This window comes from Cebidichthys violaceus, unplaced genomic scaffold (assembly GCF_023349555.1).
Source record: "Cebidichthys violaceus isolate CVI_PGR_0920_01 unplaced genomic scaffold, fCebVio1.0.p SCAF_5, whole genome shotgun sequence".
Lineage (NCBI taxonomy): Eukaryota > Metazoa > Chordata > Actinopteri > Perciformes > Stichaeidae > Cebidichthys > Cebidichthys violaceus.
Window position 1 is genome coordinate 17,193,775 of NW_027176705.1, and position 26,597 is coordinate 17,220,371.

The following is a 26,597-nucleotide window of genomic DNA, read 5'->3' on the forward strand; positions in this document are numbered from 1 at the left end:
GTTATATACCACAGCTATAATCACAGCTGGTGGCATCAAAATGAATGTTACAAAATATGTTAAGTGCGTCATCAAAACCCTTGTTTTAAAGTAGTGTGGGAAAGACTGACAGAAAAGATATATGGAAAAGAGTTAGTGTGCCATCTTTCCCATGACTGTGAACGCAGCGCAACCAGCAGCAGAAGCAGAACTTCATTCCGCCCACAGAAGCCCTGTGATCCATTCATTACGAACGGCTAACCCTTTATTAAAGCTTCTCCTGTAATGATGTCACATTTAACTCGGTGTTTGTGAGGTATGGTTCCTGTAGAGGACACTAAACTACTGTCCTCTCACGTGGGGACAGATGCTCCTCATTTGATCTCCTCATGTAGAAGCATGCGGCTCTGTATTGTTCAGTAGGTGAAGACACATCATTGCCACCATTAACGTTTCACGTTATTTCTCTGAAATGAGTAAACCAATCACCACAGGTTGAGTGTCTCCATTCATTTTATTTCTGAGAGACAGACCTTCGTGAAAAATCAGTGCAGAATTCACACAACCTTCATTATGATCACATAGTTTCCTTCAATCATCAAGCAGCTTCCCTTCAGATGAACTTATTTAGACATAATTTAACAGCCACACCACGTGTCCCTCCGTTACCCTTCACACGTGATCATTTCACAGCTGTTTCGTAGCGCCATTCATCACATTCGGGTCATCAGTTCCCCCATCTGTCATTTCTGCTCTTCACTTCCACTACACCAGCTCTGCACGAGCCATCACTTGTCCCTTTGCTGCTCCTCCGACTGTAGTTGAGGTATTCCGACGCGAGGGTCCGGACCGTGCTGTTGGTCTCGATCAGAACTCCTCCTCTGCGTTTGGACAGCGGCATTGTTTGAGCAGGGTCAGGCGAGCCAGCACCTCGGCCGCCGACAGCTCTCCGTGCACTTTGTTGTCCCGCGTGCGCACGTTGACCCCGCCGGTCATCTTCTCCTTCTCCCCGACCACTGAAGACACAACAGTTTACCGACAACTCCACAATGAAGAAGGACCATAGCAGGGTTGCGTGTTCATTTCATACAAATCACATGTTCTTCCTGTTGATCTTTTTTTCCTGCCTTTGTTACTGCAGATGGATTTTAATAGTCTGCAGCATTTCTGCTTTTTTTTAATCATATAAATGTACTTCCTCATCAAATCTGCTTTTAGTTGATCACTTTGTGCGTTGGAAAGTGTTCACACAGCGTGTAAAATGGACTAAAGCATGCACATTAATTGGTGCAGCCCTTTCATTTAACTGCCTGTGTTTTCCAAGTTTTCACTGGAGCCGTTTTACTTAACCTGACCTTTGGTATGGTTTGGCCCTTTTCTATTTAAAGCCAATCATATATGCTTCATTTCTCTACATGGTGGCGTCTCCTCGTAACTAAAAATAAACTACTTATATATAAATAGTTTATTTTAAACTAAAAATGTCTTTAAAAACACTGTTGTGGGGCAAAACATTGCTCTTGAATGAATGTTCGGTCTGTGCTCCCAAATGTAGCTAGGCCAGTAAATGTTCTCACCAAGGATGAAGTTGTATTGGGCCAACTGAGCGTTACGGATTTTCTTGTTGAGGAGACAGCCGGAGTCGAGGTCAGCGTCTGCCATGAAACCAGCTTCTGTAAACTGCTTACACACCTGAAAGGGTGGACAAAAAAAAAAAACCCTTTATGGTTCAGCATTATTATAATCATCGTCTGCACTCATGTGGTTGAGGTGTGGTGGTGGAAGACGTACCCTCTTGGCGTAATCCTCACAGGACGGGTTGACGGGCACCAGCATCACCTGACGGGGAGAGAGCCAGAGAGGCCTGTTGGGAGGACGGACAGGCGTTTAATGAAACCATCTTCACAGCGATATGCTGGAGTTAAGAATAAAAAGGAACTAGATGGTGAAATCTTTATGGTACGGGGATGGTGAAAGGAGAGAGGACATCGTAACCACCCTTTACTGCATCTCATAATATCTAGAATAGTCTGATTCATCCGGTGAAACGTCACTGAGACGATTGAAAGCACTGAGCAATTTCTTTGGTTTCCTTTTTATCCAATAAGACTTTTTTTTATTGAAGCTCTGAAACGTAAGAGGAACCAGAGGGCACTTCACCATTTGCCTGCGTAGTTCTCTGTGAGAATGGCGATCATCCTCTCCACAGAGCCCAAGATGGCACGATGGATGATGACCGGCCGGGCTTTGTCATCCCCATCCTTCCTGGAAGACATTGCATCAGAGGGAGAGTATTATGGGTTTGTGGGTAGTGCGCCAGTATGAATGCAAACTAGACGTATTCTTGGCCTTTCATGTTTATTCATTCTTATTTGCATCTGGCTAAGTCTGACTGTCCGCAACTTAAGTATCAATATCCATCCATCCTTCCACTGATCTACCTCCTCCTTCCTTTTCTATTTGTAATCCTGGGCTGATTGGACTAACGCACAAACTATTGCTGTACAGGATGTGCATTAGTTTCCAATGCTGGTTTTACAAATTCAGGAGACAAATGGACCCCGTCTCCTGCTCAGTGGCTTCAGATTCATACGCAGCTCTTCCCCTGTTTAAGAAGAAAAACACGACAACGTGGAACACAGAGCGCAGGCTGCGGCATCTGACTCAGGGGGGATTAACATATAAACCCTCGGTGCAGTGGAGCTCACAGACTCAGCAGTGGGTCAATGTTTTCATTAGCTGACTCACCCCACAAAGGTCAGGTCGAAGCGGACGGGCAGCTGGAAGTCCAGCTGAATGGTCGCGCACTGGTGGTAACGTCCGATCGCATCTTTGATCTTGATGTCGATCTGTCGGCGGCACAGAAAGTAACGCGGGACTTTAAAAACCTCAGGGACCTTTTTTTTTTTTTAAAATGATTTTGCGTTTGGCTGGAGAAATCTCAAATATCCCGACCTTGGGTCCGTAAAAAGCCCCGTCTCCAGGGTTGAGTTTCCACGGCTCCCCGAACTCGTTCAGGCTGTTCTCCAGTTGCTGTCAAACACGATGCACAGTCAACACGTTAACAAGTTCAGGCTGTGCTTTGCACTGCCGAATCCTGTTCCACATTTGCATTAGAAGTGATGCACTCATTCAGTTTACGACAGCGATGTCTTCCAATGAAAACACACCACCTACAGAAATGAGAGGCTCTTCACAGATGCGATACTACTGCAGGAGCCTCGTCTTCTCTCCCTGCTGCTAAGCACCCACTCGCTTACGCAGCAGTTATGTCGGCCCCGGCTGTTCCGATCAAGCGAAGAATAAACAGACAACTCCGAGGTCAGAGTACCGCCAACAGCGCTTTCAACAATTCCACGTTTAGGGCCGACTGAGTGGGAGAAATAGGCCTACAATAAATGTAGTTTTTCTTAAAAAGTGGACACAAAAATCAGGCCGGTTTTAAGTTTTGAGATGAGGCATGTTCCAGCTGATCCAGGAGGGTTTTTAAAGAATACATTTATCTTAAGTAGGAGAAGCTTCTCAACCCACGAAGGAAAACTTAACGTATAAAGTGCACGTGTAACATTTCAGCCATTTCTTAAAAATGATTAGATGCTAAAAATGATTGACCCAAAGAAAAGGAAATATTTTGTAATAGTTTTGTTCACTTAGAAGTCCCCTGGATTGATGGTCAATAAGAGAACAATGGGGCTGTTCAGCTGAAACAACGTCCCATGATCAAACAGAGCAGTGAACCAACTCCTCCATTGTGTAAACACTAAGGAGCGGCAAAGTCCCTGCACTTCATAGAAGCGTGTCACCAGAGCAGTGTCTCGCAGCTGGAAGGCAAAGTCACATCTTCTGCTGAGTGTTTGTCAGAATTCTCTGGAGGCACCTGGAGCTCTGTTTCCACCACAAAGCATCACTACGCCGCGCGATGCCGGTTTTTACCTTCTCTGCCTGGTTCCACACAGCGATGTCACCCAGATACTTCTCCGGACGAGTGGAGAGGTGAAGCTGGAAGGAGAACCCGAACACATCGTAGACGCAGCGGAGGAAGTCCAGGCAGCCCTTCATCTCTGAGCCGATCTGTAGAAAGAAAAAAAAAACACGACTCAGAATTTAGGAAATGACTCATAACTTGTTACTTGTTTTCCTAAAACTGTTTTTTTCCCCCATGTTCAAAGACTGAAAAAATAAAAAGACTTGAAGACTACTGATGTGGTCACCTGGTCCATCATGCAGAAAATGTGAGCATCGTCCTGCTGGAAACGCCTCACTCTGGTCAGCCCGGTCAGCGTTCCCGACAGCTCGTTTCTGTGGAGGACCCCGAAGTCTGCCAGCCTCAAGGGAAGCTCCCTCCAGGAGCGAGGCCTGTGGCTGAACATCAGACTGCGGGACGACAGAAAACGACACGAGACGCGCTTTAAACGGCGTTTGATTTGCAACATTTTGGGGGAATGAGCGATCTAAAGTTACCAGTGCCCGGGGCAGTTCATGGGCTTGAGCGCGAAGATGCCGTCTTCCACGGGGAAGGAGAACATGTTGTCGCTGTAGTGTTGCCAGTGGCCCGACGTCTCCCACAGTTTGCTGTTATAGATGTTGGGGGAGGCTACTTCCTGAAAGCCTCTTCTCCAGTACTCGTCCTAGAAAACAAACAACACAAAACCATGTAAAGGAGCTCGACCGGCCGGTTGGAAACACACAGGTTCTTTACTGAGAGCTGAGCTGAGTCATAACTTCTGGCACGAATGTGTGGGGGTTTTATTTATACGTTTGTTTTCATAAAGCAAAACAGTTTAATGTCTAGTTGAGCTGCAAATATGTCTAACTGTGAATTAAATCAGGAGGGAGCTTAAAAACACCACGCATGCCAATTTAGCACCAGAGATAGGAAACTTGAACGTCAAGCGACGACTGACTGCATCGCTCCACTGCAGTCATTAGAAGCCACCCTCAAGTACTTAGAAATGTTCCCAAAAACATTTTTAGCAATATGTCCTAGAGGGGAATGCATTGCACATTTCTTTTTTTTAGCACAGTGATAACAGAAGTGACGTGATAATGATCTTGCACCGCTTCTGTGCAATGTATGCGAGGTCTCCTTGGCTCCGTCCGCCGTGTGTGCCGTGTGAGAAAGTCCTCCAAGATGTCAACACGTCTCCGCGGGGACGTCGCGGTCACACTAAAACTAGACAAGTTCTGCTCTTAACAGGGAGAACTTCTGCCTACTCGAGTCATCGTTCAACCCAATTAACTACATGTGGAAACGCGTCTTTAAAGTAAAGACGGAGGAAATGCAAAAATAAAAAGAATACTTTCAAATTGACCGTCCCATGAGACCAATCGGACAGATGGATCATTACCTTTGAGAGGACTGCTCATGCTGTTGACAGGCTCCACGTTCTTCACTTTTGGTTCTGACACTTCTGACTTCAGGTCCGTGAAAAGCTCAGGTGTTAATTGAGCTTCTCTCGGGCTCCGAGCAGAGTTTGAAGTGACTGAGCTGAACTAAAATATTCAGGTCACCGTTAAACTCCGCAGCGCATCATAGAGCTCCTTGGTGATCGCATGTTTTGCAGAAGTTAAGGGGTTCGTGGTCTGCATGTCAATGAGCCGACAATCACTACGAGTACACTGGAAATGTAGAGTGCAGCCCGGGCCTCGTGCTCTTTGAGAGAGGTTTAAAAAAAAAAAAAAAAAAAAGGGGCTTTGTGTTGCAGCATCTTTTGTAATGCTCATAACATAAATGTGCTTTAAAATAAATTGGTTTTCAGTGATCTTGACAGAATGTCCATTGAGGACGTTTTTAAAAAAAACCAAAACAAATTATAATAAAGAAGAAATGTTTTTTTCAGGATCACGAAAAACAACAAAGCTGCCATGTTGAGAGGCACAAATATTAACAAATTACCTCTGAAGCATCCACAGGATGAGACAAACATACAAGCATTCACAACAGAATAGACGGTGATCAAAGTCTTCATCCACATCTCATCAGCCGCACTTGTTCATTTTGGTTACAGTAATGATATGGTAATATAAGCAAATGAATATTAATGTAGCGATTCTAGGTTAAAGTGAAGATTTGAACATTGTTTAGAAGAGCGTGAGTAAGAGAGGCACCGCTCCTACCCTGATGAACTCGGTGAGTGTGTTGTAGATGTGGGCTCCGCGGGGCATGAAGAAACAGCTGCCAGGGCTGAGGTCATGGAAGAAGAACAGCTCCTGATCCTAAGAGGCAGAAAAAGAAAGACTTCACATATCACGCATTATCTTGCAGGTACAATTAGCAAGAAGCGCAGCAGAGAGTTCACCAATCGGCACACGGCGGACCGTCTGTCAGCGACCGACAAAAAAAAACAACTACCTAAAACTTGAGAGTGGAGGACAAACGGAGAGATGGGTTGGTGTGCCCTGGTGGTCTTATTCTTTTCCCCATTTTAAACATGACTCCGGTCCTGTGATTTATGTACCTTCCTTGCAATGGTAAACTATATTCCTTCTAAAACAGCATTGATACGAGTTGTGTGAGTTCATAACAGGCCCTCACCTCACCTCTCTGCCCATTCTTCAGAGCTACAGCACAAACGAATCACGTCAGCCATTTACAGCACCACCAGAGTAAACACTATAATTATGACGCTGCTTTGTCAAAGTCACTTTGATTTGGAAGAAAAACTAAAATGAGGCTTTTTGTAACTGAAATGTCCAATTTAAAAAACACAAAAAAAAAAAACAACCACCCTCCATTACAGACCATTTGAAAATGAAAGAAAATTGTGTCTCATAAACGTGGAAACCCGTCTTGATCTCCAAACTGACCGAGTGTTCACTGAGCAGCTGCACGAAATGTATTGATGTGAAGAGAAGCCTTGGGATCATGCCACAGAGCACCATCTTTAAAACCACATGTCACTTCTGTCACCTCCCGTTCCACTCTGTGGGGGGGGGGGGGGGGGGGGGGGGGGTAATATGGAACTGTGTTGCTGTCGGTGCTGCCGCCTGCGTCTCCCATGCTGGGGCAGCAGCTGGGGTGCTCTGATGACTCACAGCGGTCCCACGCCTGCCTATGTGAAGACTCACAGCGCCCTCGGCTGGTACCGAGCAGCAACAGGCAATTTACTGGAATAAAAACTGAATCAAAATTGTGACCACCGAGTGACATCGTAAAGGATGATTTAACGTTTCCTAACCTCTGCGTGATGTTGGCTTTTGTTTGTATATTGTTTGCCCGGGAACCGTGATCCGGATTAATTCCGGGGTTTCACCACATCCATAGAAAACCACAAAAACAGAACTCTCACGAGGAAACACTCCTGCAAAAGCTCCCTCGAAAAGGAGATGAGTCAGCCATCATATCATACAATTACCAATCCAAAATCCCTGTGTACTGGGTTTCAGTCTCCGGTTTTAGGGCCTCAGCCAGCTGGGTTTGGCTTGAACATGACCGCCTACAGTGACTCACTTTGCCAATCTTGCGATGGTCTCTGTTCTTGGCCTCCTCTTGAAAACGTTCCCACTCCTTCAGCATCTTTGAGTCGGGGAAGGAAATCCCATAGATCCTCTGTAGAGTCTCCATGTCGGAGCGGCCCTCCCAGTAGGTGGAAGAGTTCTGGTGGCAGAGAAGGAGAGGAGAAATATGAACATATTAACAAGTAAGAAATGACGACATTTGAAAATAATTATTATCCGAGAACAGGACGTTCCACCTTGTAGATCTTCATGGCCTTGATCTTGCCGGTATGCCTGACATGGGGACCTCTGCACAGGTCGATCAGGGGCCCACATCTAACCAGGATTCAGGAAATTACACAACCGTTAACTTCAAGAACCCAAATAGAACTCAAGCATCCTCTTAAAATAAAATGAACAATATTCCTTCTTCTTTCTTAGAAGCGACGTACCTGTAGACTGTCGTGGTGGGCGTGCTGACTTTCTCATTCAGGATGCGGCACTTGAACTTGTTGTACTGAAAGAAGCAAACATCTGGAGTTAGTTCCAAGATGTTCTTGTCTTTCATAGATATTTATTGTTGTTTTTTTTAACCAAATTCCATACATGCATATAATAATAATTACGTGACTATGTAAGACTGTAGAAACTATGCGAGTTCATGGCTAGAAAACATTCTCCCTCCGTTTGTGAAACGGCTCGGTCACCTTGAACATCTTCAACAAGGTCCGCTTGCTGATTTCCAGCCTCTCAAAGGGCTGCTTTTCCTTCACCACCGCCTTACACAGAGTCTCCAGGTCCCCGAACTCAGTGCTGGACACCCCCCTGCAAACAGCACACATGTTGAGTGAACACCAGTGCTCACAGTCGGTGGTGCTCCGATGTGTCTGTAACTAGTGTTTAGATCAGAATGCATGTCTGAACAGTGATAGTGAGAATACTTGCTCACTTCTGTCCATCCAGAAACATGTCGTAGTAGAAGCCATTCTCAATGGGGGGTCCATAACACAAACAGCCGCCATAAAAGTGCTCCATTGCCTCCCCCAGGATGTGAGCGCTGGAGTGCCAGTACACCTAGGACACAAGATGAAGATGTACAGATTGCCTAGGTTACCTAAAAAAAACACAACAAACTGTCGAATAAAAGTAAATAAAAGCAAGTACGCCGTGGCTATGATCGGACGTCTGACGCCAGATACCGCTGCAATAACACAACGCATCTCCGAGGTTTCCCTCCGTCGCCACCAGCCACGCATTGATCCATTTCAAAACCTCCAATGTACTCACAGCCTGAGCGTCCTCATCGTCAAAGCGCAAGATCTCAAGAGAGCAGTCCTGCTCGAGGGGTCTGTCCAGGTCCCAGAGCTCCCCGTTCACCCGAGAAATCACCGCGTTGTCGGCCAGGCCCCGGCTGAAAGATCGAGACAGGTGGCCTCAGAAATGCTGCGGCATGAATTTTGCGATTTCTCTCATCAGAATGGAAAGAGTCGAGAACAACATGCAGTCGCACGAGGGAAAACAGGAGCGTCAGGTCTCCCTCTGAGGCAGCCGCTCGTGTCGGGTCATGTAACTGATCATTGTGGCAGCCGCCGGTTGACGCTACGGTCAGCGGATCTGGCCAGCTGTTTCAGCACCACCTACCTGATGTCACAGGCCAACTGGTACGGCGTGGTGACCCACGCTTTGCCCGCCACCGTACGTCCGTCTGGCAGCTCCACGGCGACGGGCTTGCCGGCCGCAGCTCTCTCCGCCAGCAGGGCGTCGCTCTCCCTCTTCAGCTCCTCGTAGAGGCTGAGGCGCTCTGCGACGAACCCGGGCGACGACTTCTGCTACAGTGGAAAAAGATATTAAAGAAAACAATCAAAACCCAGGACGAGAGCCATCATGTTTCACGACTCGTGTTTTGTGAAAGGCAAGAACGATGGTGAAAGTCGAAGTTTACGGATAATGTTTTTCCTCGTGCTGAATTATTAATGCCAGGATGTCGGCCAGGATTGGGGTGATGTGATGTCATCTGTTAGTTTCATGCACTACTGTTCTTGTTTTGCTCGTCTTGCGTTTGTTGTGTTACACATTGGCTACATCTGAATTCCGTTGTGCATCCCTGTGTTACATAATGACAAAAGATTCTGGAATCCTTGAAACGAGTGATGGACTGAAGGAGTACAGGTTGTGTTCCGTCCGTGCTTCACCTCTTTCACGGCTCCGTCTCCTTGTCCCTTATCCTGCTTTTTCTCCTTCTTGTTCTTGTCCCCTGGTTTGGTATCCGGGTTCGCCACCTGCACCTGTCCACAAACAGAGACCAGGTGTCCTCGTACAATACGCTCTTATCACTATTTCTGCCTGAGTCATATTATCAGCCTGTTATAATGTCAGTTGGAAGCGTGGCACGCACTGTGGCATTGAGTGGGGCAGCTATTTCTGGAAATGAGGTGGTGTTGTTTGTCATTTGGCTCCTCTGGACCGAGGCCCAGTAGGAGCAGCACCGGCGTTACAACTGCTCACCCCCTCATCATATTACACATTTTAAACTGGGACCATATGCGCCGTCACAGTCTTCATTACCTTTTTATCCGCTCGATTGTTTGTCTGCTGCTCACTGCTGGTGTTCTTCTCCGGAGCTTTGCCACACTTCACTTGTCGCTTCTTGCCCTGCGCCTCCTCCAGCTCCAGCTCCGCCTGCAGACCCCTGCGGAGGTGCAGCAGCCGGTACTGGAGCTTCTCGTTCTCGGTCCGCAGGCTCTCCAGCTCTGGGGAGACCCCCGAGGCAACACCGACGGCATCCACACCGCGGCTCAATCCATCGCGGAGGGTGAAGATTTCCCTGGAGAGGAGACGAATTTGCTCCTCCTGGGCGGACAAGCGTGCGGACAAGCACTCCGCCATCTTTAAATGACCCAGTGACAGCTCACTTCCGGTGAGGGTTTTTTGAAAATAAAACCGCTAACGTTATATGTTGTGTGTATATATATATATATATACATATATATATATGTATATATACATATATATATATATATATATATATATATGTATATATATATATATAATACAGTATGTATATACGGGTATCCCCTGTCATAAAATGATTACATTAGCATACAAATTCACTACATTAAAATTATGAATTATTACTACATTATTAAGCACCCAATCTTTAAGGTAGTTACATTTGCGCTCTGCTTTTGGGGGCTCTTGCAGTCTATTTTATTTAAGATACATCTTTCAAACCCGCTGACTAGTGGTAGATATTGTGCAGTAATGCAGTGCCGACGCTAGGAGGCAGTACCGCATTTCCTAATACATGTTAATGTCAACTGACCACTGCAGTACGGCGACGTAAACAGTGACTTCCCATTCTTGTGATGTGGAGCTGTTAGCCTACAGGTACGTGTCAGCTATTTGCATGTCTGTTTTGCTTCACTTTTGATTTTGGCGAACGGTTTTACTACTCGGCAGTAGTCGTATAACGTCAGCTACATACGTGCTAACTGTTGATTGGCAGCACAGAGGTTGCTACGTGAGCTAGCTACAACTTGTAGCTCCCAAACGGGTGCACACCAAATCCAGTTCAATAACCTGGCTCTTTATAGTTCCCTTACTCATTAGGAAGACAAATGCATGCCGGGATACGGCTTAAGACATGTAACGAGGCTGTCACATATTCGGCTTGTATTCGGAACAAGTGAGATGACAGTAACCAGTAAAACAATTCAGTGAACCTTGAACTCGTTCACCAGAATAAATGGTGCCCCTTACATCTGAAAAAAATGCTGACGTTACAGTTATCTCTGTAAATGATTGACAAACACATTGGTGGAATGATTAACTTATATTCAGAACTTATATTTGGAATGGTGTCAGATAAATGTTCAGATCCATGTCCTGTTATAAAGCATCCCCTCCTTGTCCCAATAGGTCAAAGGCCATTATCCCTATTCTGCAGCTGACCGTGACCTGTGACCTCCCCGTAGATCAGTCCGTTGGTTCGGTGTAAATAGCACATTGATCTTCAACTCCAGGCCAAACTGATTGGGGAATTTGATGTCGTTGTTGTCAGCATGGCCTCCAGCTCCAGCTTTGCTCCTCCAAAACTGTCCGACTTCATCCTCACAGAGCGGCTGGGCAGTGGTACCTATGCTACGGTCTACAAGGCCTACAGAAAGGTGAGTCAGGGGAAACCCATGGCATTGACTGTCAACACTGATGTTATACGGTCAGTGTGGTTGTTGATTATAAAAACAAAAGTGAAAGTTGAAGATTCATTGGTAACTGTGACGTTGCAGGGGGACAGTCGAGAGGTGGTGGCGGTGAAGGTGGTTGGGAAGAAGACCCTGAACAGGGCGTCTACTGAGAACCTGCTCACAGAGATAGAAATCCTCAAGACGATGAGACACCCTCATATAGTCCAGCTGAAAGACTTTCAGGTCAGCTCATTTGTGTCTTTTTGATGTGTTTCAGTTTGTACAAGGGAATACAAAGAAAAAGTCCATTCAGAGCAAATAAAACATATTAAAAAAGTGATGTATATCCATCCATGCAAGCTGCATGTTGATTTAGGAGGGCCATGGCGTCATTCGAGGGCGCAGCAGGAAACCACCACTCTCCCAGTAGAGATGGTTTCAAAGTAGACGTGTATTCTTTCACCAGTGGGACGCTGAGAATATTTATCTGATCCTGGAGTGGTGCTCTGGTGGAGATCTATCCTGCTTCATACGCAGCCGCAGGATTTTACCCGAGAGGGTGGTCCGGCGCTTCCTGCAACAGATTGGTGAGTCATACATTTTTTAACAAAATCACCGCGCCAGATTTGGTTCTATGTCAACACAGCCTTTGCGTACCAGTTATTGTGTGTGTGTGTGTGTGTGTGTGTGTGTGTGTGTGTGTGTCTCTGCACAAACAGCCTGTGCCCTCCAGTTTCTTAATGAGCGAAACATCTCACACCTGGACTTGAAACCTCAGAACATTCTGCTCAGCGGCTCCGTCCTCAAACTAGCAGGTGGTCTCACTCACACGAACACTCTAGGAAACGCGTATTGATTTGCAGTGGATTGAGATTCCTTCAGAAAGAATCAAACCCTGTTGTACTGTTCTGTTTGCAGAGCAAGAAAGTCAACTGTCTTTTTGTGTATATGGCTTATTAAACTCTACTTAAACTTTTGCCTGTTTTGCATCATAAACACGTCAGCTTTAGGAGGGGCTTGCACCCACTGATACCCGTCACACATCTGTTCCCAGATTTCGGTTTCGCTCAGTACATGTCACCATGGGATGAGCAGAGTGTCCTGAGAGGCTCTCCTCTTTACATGGCCCCCGAGATGGTGTGCCGACGCCAGTACGACTCCAGGGTGGACCTCTGGTCGGTTGGGGTCATTCTCTATGGTGAGTACTTTGTGGTCACGCTTTCATCTCTTTGAAATGTGTAATAAACCTCAACATGAATGACACACTGCTTCAGACAACAAAGGTAGCAGAAGTAAGATCAGTATGAGCATGCATACCCTTTACCATGAAACGACCAGACGGCATCACATCACCTCAAATCTGGCTTCTCTCCACTGGATCCCTGTTCGTTTTAGAACTGATCACTTTTAAAGTACGTCTGGTTCTGGCCCCAAAATATACAGAAGAAATGTTGACCCCTAATGAGCCAGCTAGGGGGTCAGATAACACAGATGTGGATGCTCAGGCGGGGCACTCCTGGCTGTAGGAAGTCTGACCTGCCTGAGGAGATGAGGCCCTCAGAAGGACTACATTTGATCTCAGTCTGTCTGGCTTTGTTGGGCCTCACTGTTGAGCTTTGTTGTTTTTATCGCCTCGCTTCGTCTGTCGAAGCACTTTGTAATCTCTGTTTTCGACGGCGCTATATAAATGGAGTTATTGTTATTTCTACTACAACAGTAGGTGCATCAGTGTCCAGATCATCCTTTTGGAATAGTCTTCTCAACATTGCTTGTGTTCATATAGAGGCGCTGTTTGGGCGAGCACCGTTTGCATCAAGGTCATACGCCGAATTGGTGGAGAAGATCCGGAGCAACCAACCCATCGAGGTCAGTCTTTGAGCAACCAATGAGTTTCTCATCAGTGAATTGCTTGAGACAGTCAGCAATCCTGCTTCAATATATGTGGGGAGAAAAAAAAGACTTTATAATCTGAATTTGAGATGAGATGATGTCGGGGAGATCATCACTGCCTGTATAAGGTTGACTGGACCGTAGGGCCTCTAGCTGGTACGCACATTAAAGGGATGGTTAGGGTTTCCTTTCTTAGTTCTTTCTTATTCTGAGTTATGGTATACATGGCGATATAGTTTGTGTTTGCTTGCTCTATAGAAAGAAAAATAAATAAATCGATTCATCCTCCAACCGTTCATCCATTCCCCTCACTCAATAAAGGGTCAAATGGCTCTTGATCCTTGTGTTTAAAGGGATAGTTACCTACAGTAGATGGCCATCGGAATGACACCAGTCTGGAGAAACAGACAGGAGTATAGAAGCAAAAGAGGACACCTAAAAGAAATCCCCGCCTAAAACACACACACACACACACACACACACACACACACACACACAAAACCTTGGTTTAATTATATTTAGAATATATCCACTGCTTGCTGTCAGACAGCCATTTTTGACAGGGAAATGTGAAAGTGAAACTTATCTATGCTGTCTTCAAAGCCACCAGACTGCATCAACAAAGACACACACACACACACACACACACACACACACACACACACACACACACACACACACACACACACACACACACACACACACATATATACACACACCGTATTTTCCGCACTAGAAGGCGCACTTAAAAGCCTTTAATTTTCTCAAAAAACGACAGTGCGCCTTGTAATCCGGAGCGCCTTATATATGGATCAATTGGTTGATCCATACTGGTTGTACACGGCGCTCTGTCAAAATGTTTCAGTACGACTGGTAAACTACAAAGCCGCACCGCTTGCAGCATTACGGCTACCGTAGTCAGGGGCGTCGCCGAAGTAATAGCGGTAAACACCGGTACTGTTTTGTTGACATTCCCTTTAGCACAGCTCCATCTAGTGGATGCATAACGCAACCCCAGTCAAACGTTTGACTGTAGTAGCTTCTATTCTATGCGCCTTATAATCCGGTGCGCCCTATATATAAAAACAGTTCTAAAATAGGCCATTCATTGAAGGTGCGCCTTATAATCCGGTGCGCCTTATAGTGCGGAAAATACGGTGTGTATATATATATATACACACTTAACTTAAAAGCTTGAATTTGCCGCCACCTACATTTAATAAAACACAGACTATGGGTCAGAACCTCATGCAACCCCACTTCAAAACACTCAAATTAACCCTTTAAACCCAAGGATCCAAGTGACCCTTTATTGAGTGAGGGGAATGGATGAATGCATGGTTTTGTTCCCTGTACCATAATCAAACATAAGTCATTACACTGACACTCGTACTGTAAGAATAGTGAACAAAAAGTACAAAAGTTAGCTTACAACGTTGACGCATCCACTTTTGAAGAGGAGTCCTTTCAGCCTTCATCAGGATCCTATTTATAGAGAACATAAGTAAATAATGGTGAAAAATATACAGACACTTGAAACAGTTTGCCTCAACTTCTGGTTGTGAATTCATCTCACAGGTTAGTAGATCACAATCTGTAAGGAGGCGAGATACACGTTAAATTAGGACGACAACCCAAAGGATATAGACAACACAAGTCATCTAAAACACATTGGAAGGATCATTTCAAACAAACAGGATGTGAACAGAACCAACATTATGAATGACCCACTCTATGGCTGCACGTGTGGAGCGTACTCTAAATGTCAAATACTGCAGTATGTCTAGAATAACGGACACCTGGAAAGCATCAGTGCTTAGCTTTTTAGTAAAAAGTCTAGATATCAGTGTACCATTTCATCCAAAGTGCTGTATTTCATTTAGTGATTGTTTCTGTTATAGTAACACTGTTGGGATGTAAATAAAATCATCCAAATATACATACACGTGGGAATAAGATGGCTTAAAGAAATATGAAGTAGTCTTTCAATAGCACCTCTGTTAGCAGATCTGTAATTACATTTTTAATGCTTACACATTTATAAAAAAACATTTCCCCTAAATTATTTGGGTTTTTTTCTCACTGTATTTGTGAATCTTCAGCATTAAGCCACTAGATGGCAGACTTCCACACTCCAGAAAGCTGAAACGAGGACTCATTGCTCATCTCCAGTCTCCCATCTAGAATGATAAGAAACAATCTGGGATTCAGATGAATGTTCATGTTTGTAAACGGGCCTATACAAGGTTTTCAGTTCTGACCCGTTAAGAAACAAACCGTTCCATCTAGAAGTTGAATTCATGATAGACGTGTAAACAGAGCTGTAATACATACGGTTTAAAAATGTAAAATCGTTGGAGTTCGACACGTGGACGTGAAAGATAACCGGTTGCTGACAATTAAGAGTCATAGCTGTGTCTCCGTCCTGATTTGCCGCGCTGCATTGGCAAACCAAATGTCAATCGCCATAGTGACGGTGTCGGAGAGCTGCACTTTTAATGGTGGAGGGCTTAAAGGACACTTGAGTTCTCGTGTCAAACATCGAGCTGAAGGGATGACATTAGCACACGGCCCATTACCAGGGGATTCACAAGTGGCGACGCAAGACTATAAAAGGTCTCTGGCAGCGATCTGCTGTGCCCCCCCCCCCCCCCCTCGGATTGTCCTGTGGATGGCGCGCAGCATAATAAGGTCATGTTTTGTGCATCAGCTCCCTCACGGGGCCAGGGTATCCAAGGACTGCAGAGACCTTCTGCTGCGGCTGCTGGAGAGAAACCCAGATGCCCGGATCACCTTCGCCGAGTTCTTCACCCACCCTTTCGTGGACATGGAGCACATGCCGAGCGCCGAGAGCCTAGTGAAAGCGGTGAGAGAGAGAGAGAGAGAGAGAGAGAGAGAGAGAGAGAGAGAGAGAGAGCAGAAGAGAGAGAGAGAGAGAGACCCTGCAGGCGTGCATGAGCAATGGGGGGGGGGGGGGGGGAGTTTTCTGGTTTTGCATTTGCTGATGCCAGTTTCCTGTTTTACTTCCTTTTCAGAAAGAGCTGGTCCTGCAGGCCGTCCAGAAGGACCAGGACGGGGAGAGGTCCGCCGCTCTGTCTCTTTACTGCAGTGCCCTTGAGCACTTTGTCCCCTCCATTCACTGTAAGCACAGCAACAGCTACTTTCATATCCTGTCCGTGGCGTAAGCCCTTCAACAATGCATCCGCCTTTTGTTCCAGCGCAATAAACTGGCAGAGCCTAATGCGCCAAATGTAAAACCCAAACATCTCTTCTCCCCCCCCAGACGAGACGGACCGACACCGTAAAGACGCCCTCAGGCAGAAGGTAGGCCTGAAAACACTCCCCGCATTCTCATTTGGATTACACTCTATTTTCAATTGGTCCTTCTTTCATACTTTTTTTCCCACACTCTGGTGGGCTTTCACTTGGAATGAATTGTCTTCTCTGAATACCATACGGCGTGGCTGGAGAGCATATGGCGTGGTTGACATGATTAAGTTTTGAGAGGACTTCCCGCAGATCCGCCAGTATGTGTCCAGAGCCGAGGAGCTGAAGGCCCTGGTGGCCTCGGACAACAGGCTGAGCTTTGAGGAGGCCCGCACCTCCAGGGATGTGCTCCGAGGTAAAGAGCCCATCTCAGTGCAGAGGCCGGGGGCCACTGTATGAGAGGACAACCTGAGGAATGCAGTGTGTGTGTTTTGGGACTTTGGTTTTAACCCTATAATGGGGGTTTAGTGTGTGTTTCATTATTATTCCGGTGAGTCCGTACAGCTTGAAGTTATGCTATTTTAGTAATTGAATTAAACTGCTGTGTAGCTAAGATGTTTTCCCGAAAATCAAGATTATGAAATCTTAAAAAAGTATCTCTAGTGCACAATACTGGAGTCTGAGGATTCTGCAGGGGCTGGTTACAAAGTGTTTGCATGCGATGCATTGATGGACGTACAGTAGGACTCAAAGTAGTATTTCCTGTTTGCTCTCCACTCCAGAAATGTCTCGAGACCAACCACGGCTGCTGGCTGCTCTGGAGGTGGCCTCCGCTGCCATTGCTAAGGTTAGAAGAAGAGGAGGGAGAGGGAGGGGGGAGGGGGGGGGGGGCTGCCTGATGATGCCTCTGCTATAGAGAGACACACAAAGGCAGGGTGAAGCAGAAGTAATACAAGAGGAAAAAAAAACAATCCAGCAGGGTACAAACCAATCCCCTTTCAGAGGTCGCTTTCCAAATCATTGGTGAACCAAAACCATCTCATTTGTGCGTCTCTGCTGTTTACAGCCTTCATTATTTTTAATGTGAACACTAATGATAAACTCATTTTGCAAAGCTAACAGACTGAAATAGCGGAACCATGCCAGCACCAGGGTGGCCCGAGTGCGTTGCCTCATTTTCGCTCTTCCGTTACAGGAGGAGAGCGGGGTGGATGACCTCGAGGCCCTGGATGTGTACCAGCAGTGTTTAGGAGAACTACTGTTGGCGCTAGCAGGTACCTCTTTTCTTTCCAAGCAAGATGGTTTTACGCAATTATCGTACTTAACTGCTGTTGGCCACGGAGACGCTCCACTGGAGCCAAAGTTTACGTCCTAATCTGATACGTCTGCGTTCAGAGACTTCGCCTCAGACCTCAGGCGGCCGTGTGTGTTCGCACACATTCCTTATTAGAGAAGCGGACTTGAGAGACGTGACTATGAGAGAAATTCATTTTGAGTTTAGGGTACAGCCAGAAAATTAGACAAGCCAAGATGTATCTGGACAGGGAAAATGATCCGGGCTGAAAAAGAGAGACAAAAAGAACTTGGAGAGAGAGTAAAGATACAGAGACACTTAACTGGAAACAGAGAGAGCCTAGCAGCGACGGATGTAATGAGACTCAAGAAAAAAACGTGTCAGAGACGGAAATTAACTTCGACATGATTTAGAAAGTGTAAAGGACAAAGTGACGGAGAGAGACGGGGACAGACAGAGGCACCAGAGAAGAGACGCTCTGTGGCCTGGCGTCCATTAGGCCCCGGCTCGTGAGCTCATCTGGAAGATCGGCCTAATGGGAGAGGTGGGATAGAGCGATCCAGATGTGGCTTTGAGCCGAAATGAGACCCGGTGCCAGCACCCCCGTGTGTGGTACGAGAGCCCGGCCATCTGCTTCCCATTCCGTCCAGACAGCTTCACACACTTCATTTCTTTCTCTTTATCACACGCCGGAAACAAATACAAGATTTGATCTCGCTAATGAACGTAAACTATAGAGGATTCTTGGATTTATAAAAGCAAATTTTGATTTGAGGTGATAGACTGTGGACGCCGTAACCTCGTCTTGTCAGTGGATCCCACTATTCCCATGCCATCCCGAGCGGCGGGAATCTTTGTTTGGCTAAGAGCTCTTTGTCATGCAGCTTCCCATCATGCCTTGCCACCAGGGAGTTCTCCTCTCCTCTCTGTCCCTCTTCCTCTTCCACGGGGACCGACTGTGAAAACACCGGCCTACATTAGAATCCACCCCTGAGCTCCAACCCCCCCGGTCTCTACGCCAGCGAAATCCAATCTAGTAGTTGACCTCCTCGTGAACAAACGAGGTGATTAGGTAGCGGACTCTCTCCTCCCTTCCTCTCCTCATTCATCTCTGTCTTTTTTCCCCTGTTCTTTATTTTTCTCTCTCTTGTGAGCCAGCCGAGCCCCAGGGCCGCAGGAAGGAGCTGCTGCACAGCGAGGTGAGTGAGGCCTACGGGTCCAGAGCTCACGGTTCAGAGGGACTAGTCCTCACTTCCACTCGAGCCCCATCACATGACCCACGAGCCTTTTCCACCTGTCACATGTGCATGTTTTGATTGTGTTAAAGGCCAAATCCATCATCTATATCACACACACACACACACACACACACACACACACACACACACACACACACACACACACACACACACACAGATCACTGTCCACTTTATAATTAGACACTTGAAAGCAGCTATAGTGGTTTTGTACCCCCAGTGGATCGCATGGCCACTTGTACGTGAAAAGAGACTCACGTAGTGACAACCAAGACAATTATCGCCTCAAGTCTAGAGAGTTTTATATAACGTCTTTCAGCTCATTGGTTTGGTTTTTACCGCCCACAACTTTACTGTTTTGGTTGCAGCCCTCATTATTGTTGTTTTCAGCCACAGCAGGCAGCTTTTTTCTTTCTTTCTTTTGGAGCGAAACAGCCCCACAAACAATCTAGACAGTGTCAGCGACTCTCTGGCGAACGCGGTGCTCAGCAGTCCGATATTCACCTCAGGAGTTACTGGAAACCAAGAAGAAGAAAGAGTCCCTGCCTGAATGTTACGGTCATCAGATGAATGTGTGTGATATGTAACGAGCCGATTGACTTAAAAGGTGATGATATGTCGCTGTTGTGTTTACGGCTTGTGTCTTCTGCCTCCAAGGGGCCAAAAAAATTCAGTTAACCCAGGTTTAAACTATAGAATTAACTTGTTCATGATTGTCCCTGTCCTGAAAAAAGTAGATGTGTGTATCCAATAAGCGTTACAAAAAAATGGATTTTATTTGGACAGAAAAACGGCTTTTGTGTGCCGATCAATGAATTAATTAAATGTTAGTAACAGTAATCAACTTTAATAGAAAACCAACAAAGTCCTGCCATTTACTTGTTTCATTTGTCTTGTTTCACCAATAAGACCTTTTTTCTGTAGACTACACACAAAGCCAAAAGTTTGATGGTCCAGTAAAGACAAAGAAACACATGCAAAGGACTTGTGCCTGTCTGCCATTAAAGCATCCCTTGTGTTTTGTGTATTGTTGTTGAGCCAACAACAGACACCAGCATTTCACCAACCAGCCCCAGAAGGGTGATGGGGCTTTGAATTAGAAGTTTTATGGGCGCTTGTCTTAAGTAAATTCAGATGCGGCCTCAATAATCTAACACAGCATTAGGGTGGCGGGGGTGGGGGACTCAATGGAAAGCATGTGTGTGTGTGTGTGTGTGTGTGTGTGTGTGTGTGTGTGTGTGTGTTCCTATCTACTGTAGAGCACTCTTTAGCTTTTCAAAGCTGTAACTCAATAACCCAAACGCTCCCATGTGAGCCACGGGTTTGATGTAGTCAGTGTGTGTTGATATAAGGCCATCTACGTTACTTCCTGTTGTTCTGTGGACTGAGTTTCAGTATAAGTATCTTAAAGCTCTGCAGCAGTACGCGAGCCGTCCTCACCCACGTACATTTCCTCCACATTCATTGCACTTGGTGATTAAAGGTTTAAAGTTCTGTGGCTACATGAGGTTGGGGGTCAGGGCTGAATACTAAAAACCTGTGGGCAGAATGATTATTTACCGCAACAGATTGGTGTTTTAAATGGACTTTATGGGAGCCATCAGTTTTAGGTCTCCTGTGATTATGACCCTCAGATGTTACTGCAGTAATACCCAAGAGGACCGGCTTCGTACTGCGACGTAGTGGTGACATAACTAGGTATGAGGTGCAGCCCAGAACCTTCATGATCAGCAGTAAAGAGCACCCTCAAGCCTGTGACGAGGCGGTCGCTGCTCCACATGTGTGCATATGACATGTTTTCAAATCATAACGGGGCAAGAAGCACATCAGCAGAGCTGATCGCTTAAATCTGACTGTGACACGACGTTCATGTCCCAATTATTGTGTTTGCTGCTACACAACACTACAGTTTATAGTAAACGAGCACAGCTCCGCAAATGTATTTAGTAATGGAAAGATGGTTGTTGTTTTTTTACGTTTTTTTGTTTTGTAGAGAATTATCTTCTAATTATATTATACACCAGAGGCCCTGAAAGTAAATTATAATTATTAGTCTGTAATAAACAAGGGCAATGCACACAGAAACATGCATGCAGCAGAATACGAGATTAGTCGTGGACAGAGACAGAGGTGCTCACTCACTCACTCACTCACTCACTCACTCACACACACACACACGCTCCATGATTCTCCCAGCATAGGTAATTATTCAGACAAATTTGCAAGTATGCATCAACATATGAATAACAGTACATTAATCTAGTGGAAATATACAATTACAATTAAAAACCTGAATAAAAACGGTCAAATTAATGTCAATGTTACAGGTTGCTCAATACCCATTATGCTTTACAAAAAAGCAACAAAAAACATACTACCGATACATATGAAAGCATCAGTAAATACTTGCATTGAAAGTGAAAATTGTAATTACATTTATGGAATTGTATGTCTCTCACCAGATTAAAAGCCTCATGACCAGAGCTGAATACCTCAAGAAGCATGTCAAGGTAAGCATGCATTCAAAAATCGATCAGGGGCAAGATTAAGACTCCTTTCTGGATTCTACAATTTGACTTAACATCGATGCAAATGTTCAATGAAGGAAAACCTTTCGGTCCCTATATCTGTATGCAATGTCCGTGTTTGGTTGTTAGTTTTGTGTGATCACAGGAATGTGTTTGTTTATCAGATGCAGGAGACTCAGAGGGACGCGTCTCTGGACCGAGAACATCTCGCGGACTCCGTCAGAAGCTGTGAGTTTCCCTGCAGCGCTGCACGAACCGCTCGATCAAAAACACAGCTCTCGTGTTTTTGAGAAGCTTGCTGTAGCCTACGACTACACGGAGGGTTAGTGGCGGGGGGGGTCAAGTGAGGAATGGCCGCCCTAAAGCTTTAATGAAATGTCCTTTCATTAAAGCTTTTTTTTTCCACTTGTAAAATATGAGCCATTCTCTTGCTGTGCTGGCCGGCCCCGCAGGACTGTCTGTGTCCCACACTCTGTCTGGCTCTTTGATTTCATGTCGGTGCAGCCCTGGACTCCTGCTGTCCTCTGCCCTCTTGTTAAAGCCGCCTCGTGAAAGTGAGACTCTCTGCGAGCAAAGAGTTACTATCCTAACACACACACACACACACACACACACACAGCACACATGTACACTTCATTCCTGTCACATACTCACATATGCAAATTAGTATTAAATACTGTAAGAAATCAAATCAAATCCAATTAATGTTACATTTCATATACTGGAACTTCCCTGTCTGTACGCTGTACAAGCAAACTACTAAACTATATAAAAAGCAGAAAAGTTACATTTTACTAAATGAACTAATATACAAAACTTGAATTAATATACACAGCCTAATTCCCAGTATTTTCTGGGTCTTAGTTCCTGGGTGGATAGTGGATACCTAAAGCCCTGACAATATCCTGTTCTCAGCAAGAAATTCCTGGGGAATTATGAATTTTTTTAAAATAATACAAAAAGAATGGCGATGGGGGAAGGGCCCCCAATGACTCTAGAGACCGCTCAGGTTTCATGAAGAACGTGGCGTCTTGTTCTGTTGCTGTTGTTGTTTTAATAAAACCACAGCACAGTCAGCCATACTAGCTGGCGCTGATCCAACAGCAGCTGTACTAGAGAAGGTCGCAGCAACGCCCAAGTCTGTCTGGTGACCTTAAAGATCGCCTCAGAACCCCCCCCCCCCCCTTCCTGCATGCATATTTCCATGGCTAGTATAACCATCATCATGAAGATGAATGAAATGTGTTCAACTGGTAGGATGGGAAATGTAGGACATTGGGTATTTCAGTAGAAGTTGAGAGAAAGTAGCGTACAGAGAACATGTACATGTATACCAACCTTTCACATTATACACAGTAAAGCTAGAAATTATCACACGTTATTGGTATTCAACAGTGTTTAGTTTAGGATTCACCTTCCTTTGTTCATGGAAATGTTAAAAACTGATTCAACACGAGGGTCCCCCATTTGGACGCAGAAGTCCAAACATTGTGCACAGTTTAGTGTACAAAGTGACAAAGAACCCACGAAGAACGAACATAATGATGCTATAGTTCTGGAAAAACCTCAGAGACCTGGGAACAACATGAACCAGGTCACTTCTACATGAGACAAACACAACTCCTATAAGCCAAGTTTCCAAATAACAAAACATCACAAATCCTAACTCCATAACTCAAGAACTGACCAGAGAAAACAGCTGCTACTGATCGTTAGCTACGTGCTAGCTCCGGAAGAGCAGCATGAAAAAGCATGTCCACTCGACACAGATTACGGCGATATATTCCCTTTCTCTCCCCGGTAAACCATCGCAGAGCTGTTCAGCATCAAACACAGAAAAGTCACACAGCTTTATGGAATATTGTTCTCACTTTTGGTCGGATCTCAGCGAAAAAATGAAATATTTCCGTACTTCCATCCGCTCTGTGAGAATCCATTGTTTACGGAAGTCTCCGACACTCCTCGCCTTGTTGGGAGGGATGGAAGTCTCAGCAAATTGGATTTCAGATCTGACATCAGATGGGACGTTTTTGATTCCCATTGGCTAATAGTGCTGTCAATCATCTAACTTTCAATTTCCTGCAATTCTATTGGCTTCTACGGTTTGAAGGAGGTCTCAATGGCGCAAATTGGAGAAAGGGGGGCTGAGCTGCAGCCCTGAACAGAGACACAGAGCTGGATCTGAAATGAACACAGAGACTAGAAAGGGCCTAGAAAGGATCCTGGCCTTCAAATGAAGCCCAAACTGCTGTTTGATGTATTGAACATCATTAGTGATGTATACAAGTTAAATATATAGTTTGGTACATGATAAAGTTAAAATAACACACATTGTGCAACATGTGTACATGTGTAAACATTGGAATCCTCACCTGACATCTCTGTACTAGATCCTCTCTAGCTTATGAATGCTTCACTTTATCTAAGTGAAAATGTGTTTAGAGACCCTCAACGTATAGTTATATGATCTGGGAGAGCTTGAAAGCTTGGATCTACATGATTTCTAAAAGAAAATATCCTGAAATTGCTTCATTTTTTTTTTCAGGCGAAAATTATAATTTTCCATTTGTGTTGTGTGCCATCTTAATATTCTCTTAACCAGTAACATATATACTGATATTTACACATATCAACACATCTCTCAAGTGTTAGGGTTATTTTAATCCCAAAAGTATTAAAATAGCCCTTACAGTTGCAACGCTACACTCATTCTAGTATGGGTATGCTATTTTCGAGCGGAGGCCTAAAAATAGGCCTAATCTCTTGGTGTGAAAAGTAAAGCTGCTGCTGAAATTCCTTAAACTTGCATTCTTTCTGATGGCCATCAGGGGGCAACGTTAGTGTCATTCCCTCAGTAAACATTGTAAACATGAGTTTATGGTCTCAATCTCTAGTTTACAGTCTTCTTCAATACAGCATGATGTTCATTTAGTACATTATGCTCCATTTAGAGTCACACAGACCATAAAGCAGGGGATGATTTAGGGGCGGGGCTACACAGTGATTGACAGGTCACTACCACGGCGTTATGCGCGTTTTTGTCTTACTACATTAAGTTTTCAGTTAACAGGAAGTAAATTGTAACAGTTAGGTAGCCTAAAAAGCGTCCGGCTATACCACTCTCTCTCTCTCATGTAACTTCTGGTTGCAAAAAAACAAGATGGCTTCAAAAGGCTTCAAACAGTAGTCCACTAACCAATGGGTGACGACATGGTGACCAACTTCACTTCTTATGTACCATCTATGTTGTCATTTTTGTGGAAGGCGGATGTGGTTACTGACCCACAGAGTCGTCTTTATTATTCCGACCATGGTGGTACGTTTAGAAGTGACGATGTGAGTAACCCTGAGAAGTGAAGCCTCACACCCACCAATCATTTGTGTTTTCTCAGCTTGCTGTCTGCAGTAAGCCAGGCGGCCACCGTGGGAAACCGGGCTGGGACGCCCAAGCGGCGCATCGGACTGCCTGTCGGTGCTCATGTTGGACACAGAGCCTTCACCTGAGCAGGTTCCTGTCGGGGCCAAACTAACCCTGCATCACGCCTCACCTTCCCCACCCAACGCTGTCCGGGTGGGATTTTACTGTTGCCAGCCAAATGTGCCCAACGTTTCAGTTGTTGCCGGAAAGTTGATAATTTGGCAGGTTGGGAACTTGTGTTTATACTTTTCGGAAGGGAAAAAAAAAAAAAAAGAAAAAAAAAAGAAAAAAGTTTGTCCGGTGAAGTACTGAAAGTAGCTCTAGAGTTTAGGATTTACACACTGGTGAATGTGAAAGCTAGTTCCCGGCTCTTTACACGGCGTCGCACCGCTTAGCCCTCGGATCCCTCCCCCTGACACGCCATTGATATGTAAATGACGGACAGCTTGTGTGACAATGGCCACACTGTCATGGTAAAACGATTCAAACAGAGGCTGTTGCATTTATTGTTGCGCGAGGAAAAAACCCCCAAAAAAAACAGTATTTGCGGGCACGCCGGGAAACACTGTGAAAACCTGCGATAAACGCAATCAGATGGAAGCTGTGGCGTGAAGAAGCATCGCGCCGGTCCTGGACCGCCATGTTAAGTATGTTATACAGAGGCCTCTGCAAACATGCACATTCTCCCTCCCCCTCCCGTCCCCACTGCCTTTGCTGTGGGTGGACCACAGGCTCACCATGCTCTCCCCGCTGATGGAGCCCTCTCCACCACTATGAGGGGAAACTGGAGAGGTGCGGCCTCGGCCTTATTTACACTGGACTTGCATTTTCTTAGGTTTGGCACTGGCCGGGTATGCGAGGGAACCGGCGGGGTTGCAAAGCCTTCATAACTAGGCCTCTGTGAAAAAGCTTAACAGTCGCTGTTGTAGGTCTTCACACGCTGTTTTGATTTCAGACAAGTAAAGTGCATGAATACCTAAAAGGGAGCTTTACTTTGCGGCTGCAGGAAGAAACGTTTAAATATGTATGCTGGCGAGATTTTCCACACCACTGTGTTGTTGTTGTTTTTTTTTATTTGAGTGTTTATACAGCTGTGATTTTATATCGTATGTATTTATTAAATGAGGAATTCAGTGGAAAAATAAAACTTCTCTACAGTCTGTGACGTCTTTTTGTCGAGGCTCGTCTTTCAGAGCCTGTGGTAAGATTTATGTGCCGCCGTGGGAGCAGCGCCGCTGGTCCCTCGCCATCGTCATCATCTGGAAGGCTGCTCTGCAGGAACAGCTGGCTCATGTCCACGGGGGGGGAAGGAGGGAGGAAGGCAGGCCAAGTAGGGACATTTGATAATTATATGATTCATGTGGAGGTTCTGTAAAACTGTGGAAACTGATTTTGAAGGATTCC

General features: G+C 45.4%; 2 protein-coding genes across 5 annotated transcripts; one reads left to right on the forward strand and one right to left on the reverse strand.

The window, feature by feature from the left end:
* Positions 1–474: 474 nt before the first annotated feature.
* tars3 (threonyl-tRNA synthetase 3) lies at positions 475–10,302 on the reverse strand. 2 transcript variants are annotated; one of them, XM_068731194.1, is made up of 19 exons: positions 9,982–10,302; positions 9,609–9,701; positions 9,058–9,242; positions 8,704–8,827; positions 8,366–8,490; positions 8,124–8,241; positions 7,869–7,933; positions 7,674–7,752; positions 7,430–7,576; positions 6,097–6,195; positions 4,441–4,607; positions 4,191–4,353; positions 3,913–4,050; positions 2,935–3,012; positions 2,728–2,828; positions 2,140–2,244; positions 1,771–1,843; positions 1,557–1,671; positions 475–995 (listed from the first exon to the last, which is right to left on the reverse strand). In XM_068731194.1, exons 1-19 carry the CDS (start codon positions 10,300–10,302, stop codon positions 847–849), a joined length of 2,445 nt encoding a protein of 814 aa, XP_068587295.1. In that variant the 3' UTR covers positions 475–846. The 2 variants fall into 2 exon arrangements, with proteins under 2 accessions (XP_068587295.1, XP_068587293.1); XM_068731192.1 differs by having other exon boundaries at positions 9,058–9,245.
* Positions 10,242–26,353, forward strand: ulk3 (unc-51 like kinase 3). Of its 3 annotated transcripts, none has more exons than XM_068731197.1 (17): positions 10,242–10,333; positions 11,477–11,582; positions 11,703–11,843; positions 12,067–12,187; positions 12,320–12,415; positions 12,655–12,798; positions 13,384–13,466; positions 16,201–16,356; positions 16,526–16,631; positions 16,774–16,814; positions 17,010–17,112; positions 17,480–17,544; positions 17,893–17,971; positions 19,150–19,190; positions 21,710–21,757; positions 21,940–22,003; positions 25,168–26,353. In XM_068731197.1, exons 2-17 carry the CDS (start codon positions 11,478–11,480, stop codon positions 25,182–25,184), a joined length of 1,410 nt encoding a protein of 469 aa, XP_068587298.1. In that variant the 5' UTR covers positions 10,242–10,333; position 11,477; the 3' UTR covers positions 25,185–26,353. The 3 variants fall into 3 exon arrangements, with proteins under 3 accessions (XP_068587298.1, XP_068587296.1, XP_068587297.1); XM_068731195.1 differs by lacking the exon at positions 10,242–10,333 and adding an exon at positions 10,723–10,803 and having other exon boundaries at positions 11,335–11,582; XM_068731196.1 differs by lacking the exon at positions 10,242–10,333 and adding an exon at positions 10,753–10,803.
* The last annotated feature ends 244 nt before the right edge of the window (positions 26,354–26,597 follow it).

Excerpts from the sequence above, each read along its gene's own strand:
- tars3 (XM_068731192.1), bottom strand. The coding sequence starts at position 10,302 with ATGGCGGAGTGCTTGTCCGCACGCTTGTCCGCCCAGGAGGAGCAAATT. Across the intron at positions 8,242-8,365 it reads ATGTTTCTGGATGGACAGAA|GGGGGTGTCCAGCACTGAGT; the intron begins GTGAGCAAGTAT and ends TGCTGTTTGCAG. Across the intron at positions 4,608-6,096 it reads CACTCACCGAGTTCATCAGG|GACGAGTACTGGAGAAGAGG; the intron begins GTAGGAGCGGTG and ends TTTGTTTTCTAG.
- ulk3 (XM_068731197.1), top strand. The coding sequence starts at position 11,478 with ATGGCCTCCAGCTCCAGCTTTGCTCCTCCAAAACTGTCCGACTTCATC. Across the intron at positions 11,844-12,066 it reads TCCAGCTGAAAGACTTTCAG|TGGGACGCTGAGAATATTTA; the intron begins GTCAGCTCATTT and ends TTCTTTCACCAG. Across the intron at positions 16,815-17,009 it reads AAGACGCCCTCAGGCAGAAG|ATCCGCCAGTATGTGTCCAG; the intron begins GTAGGCCTGAAA and ends GACTTCCCGCAG.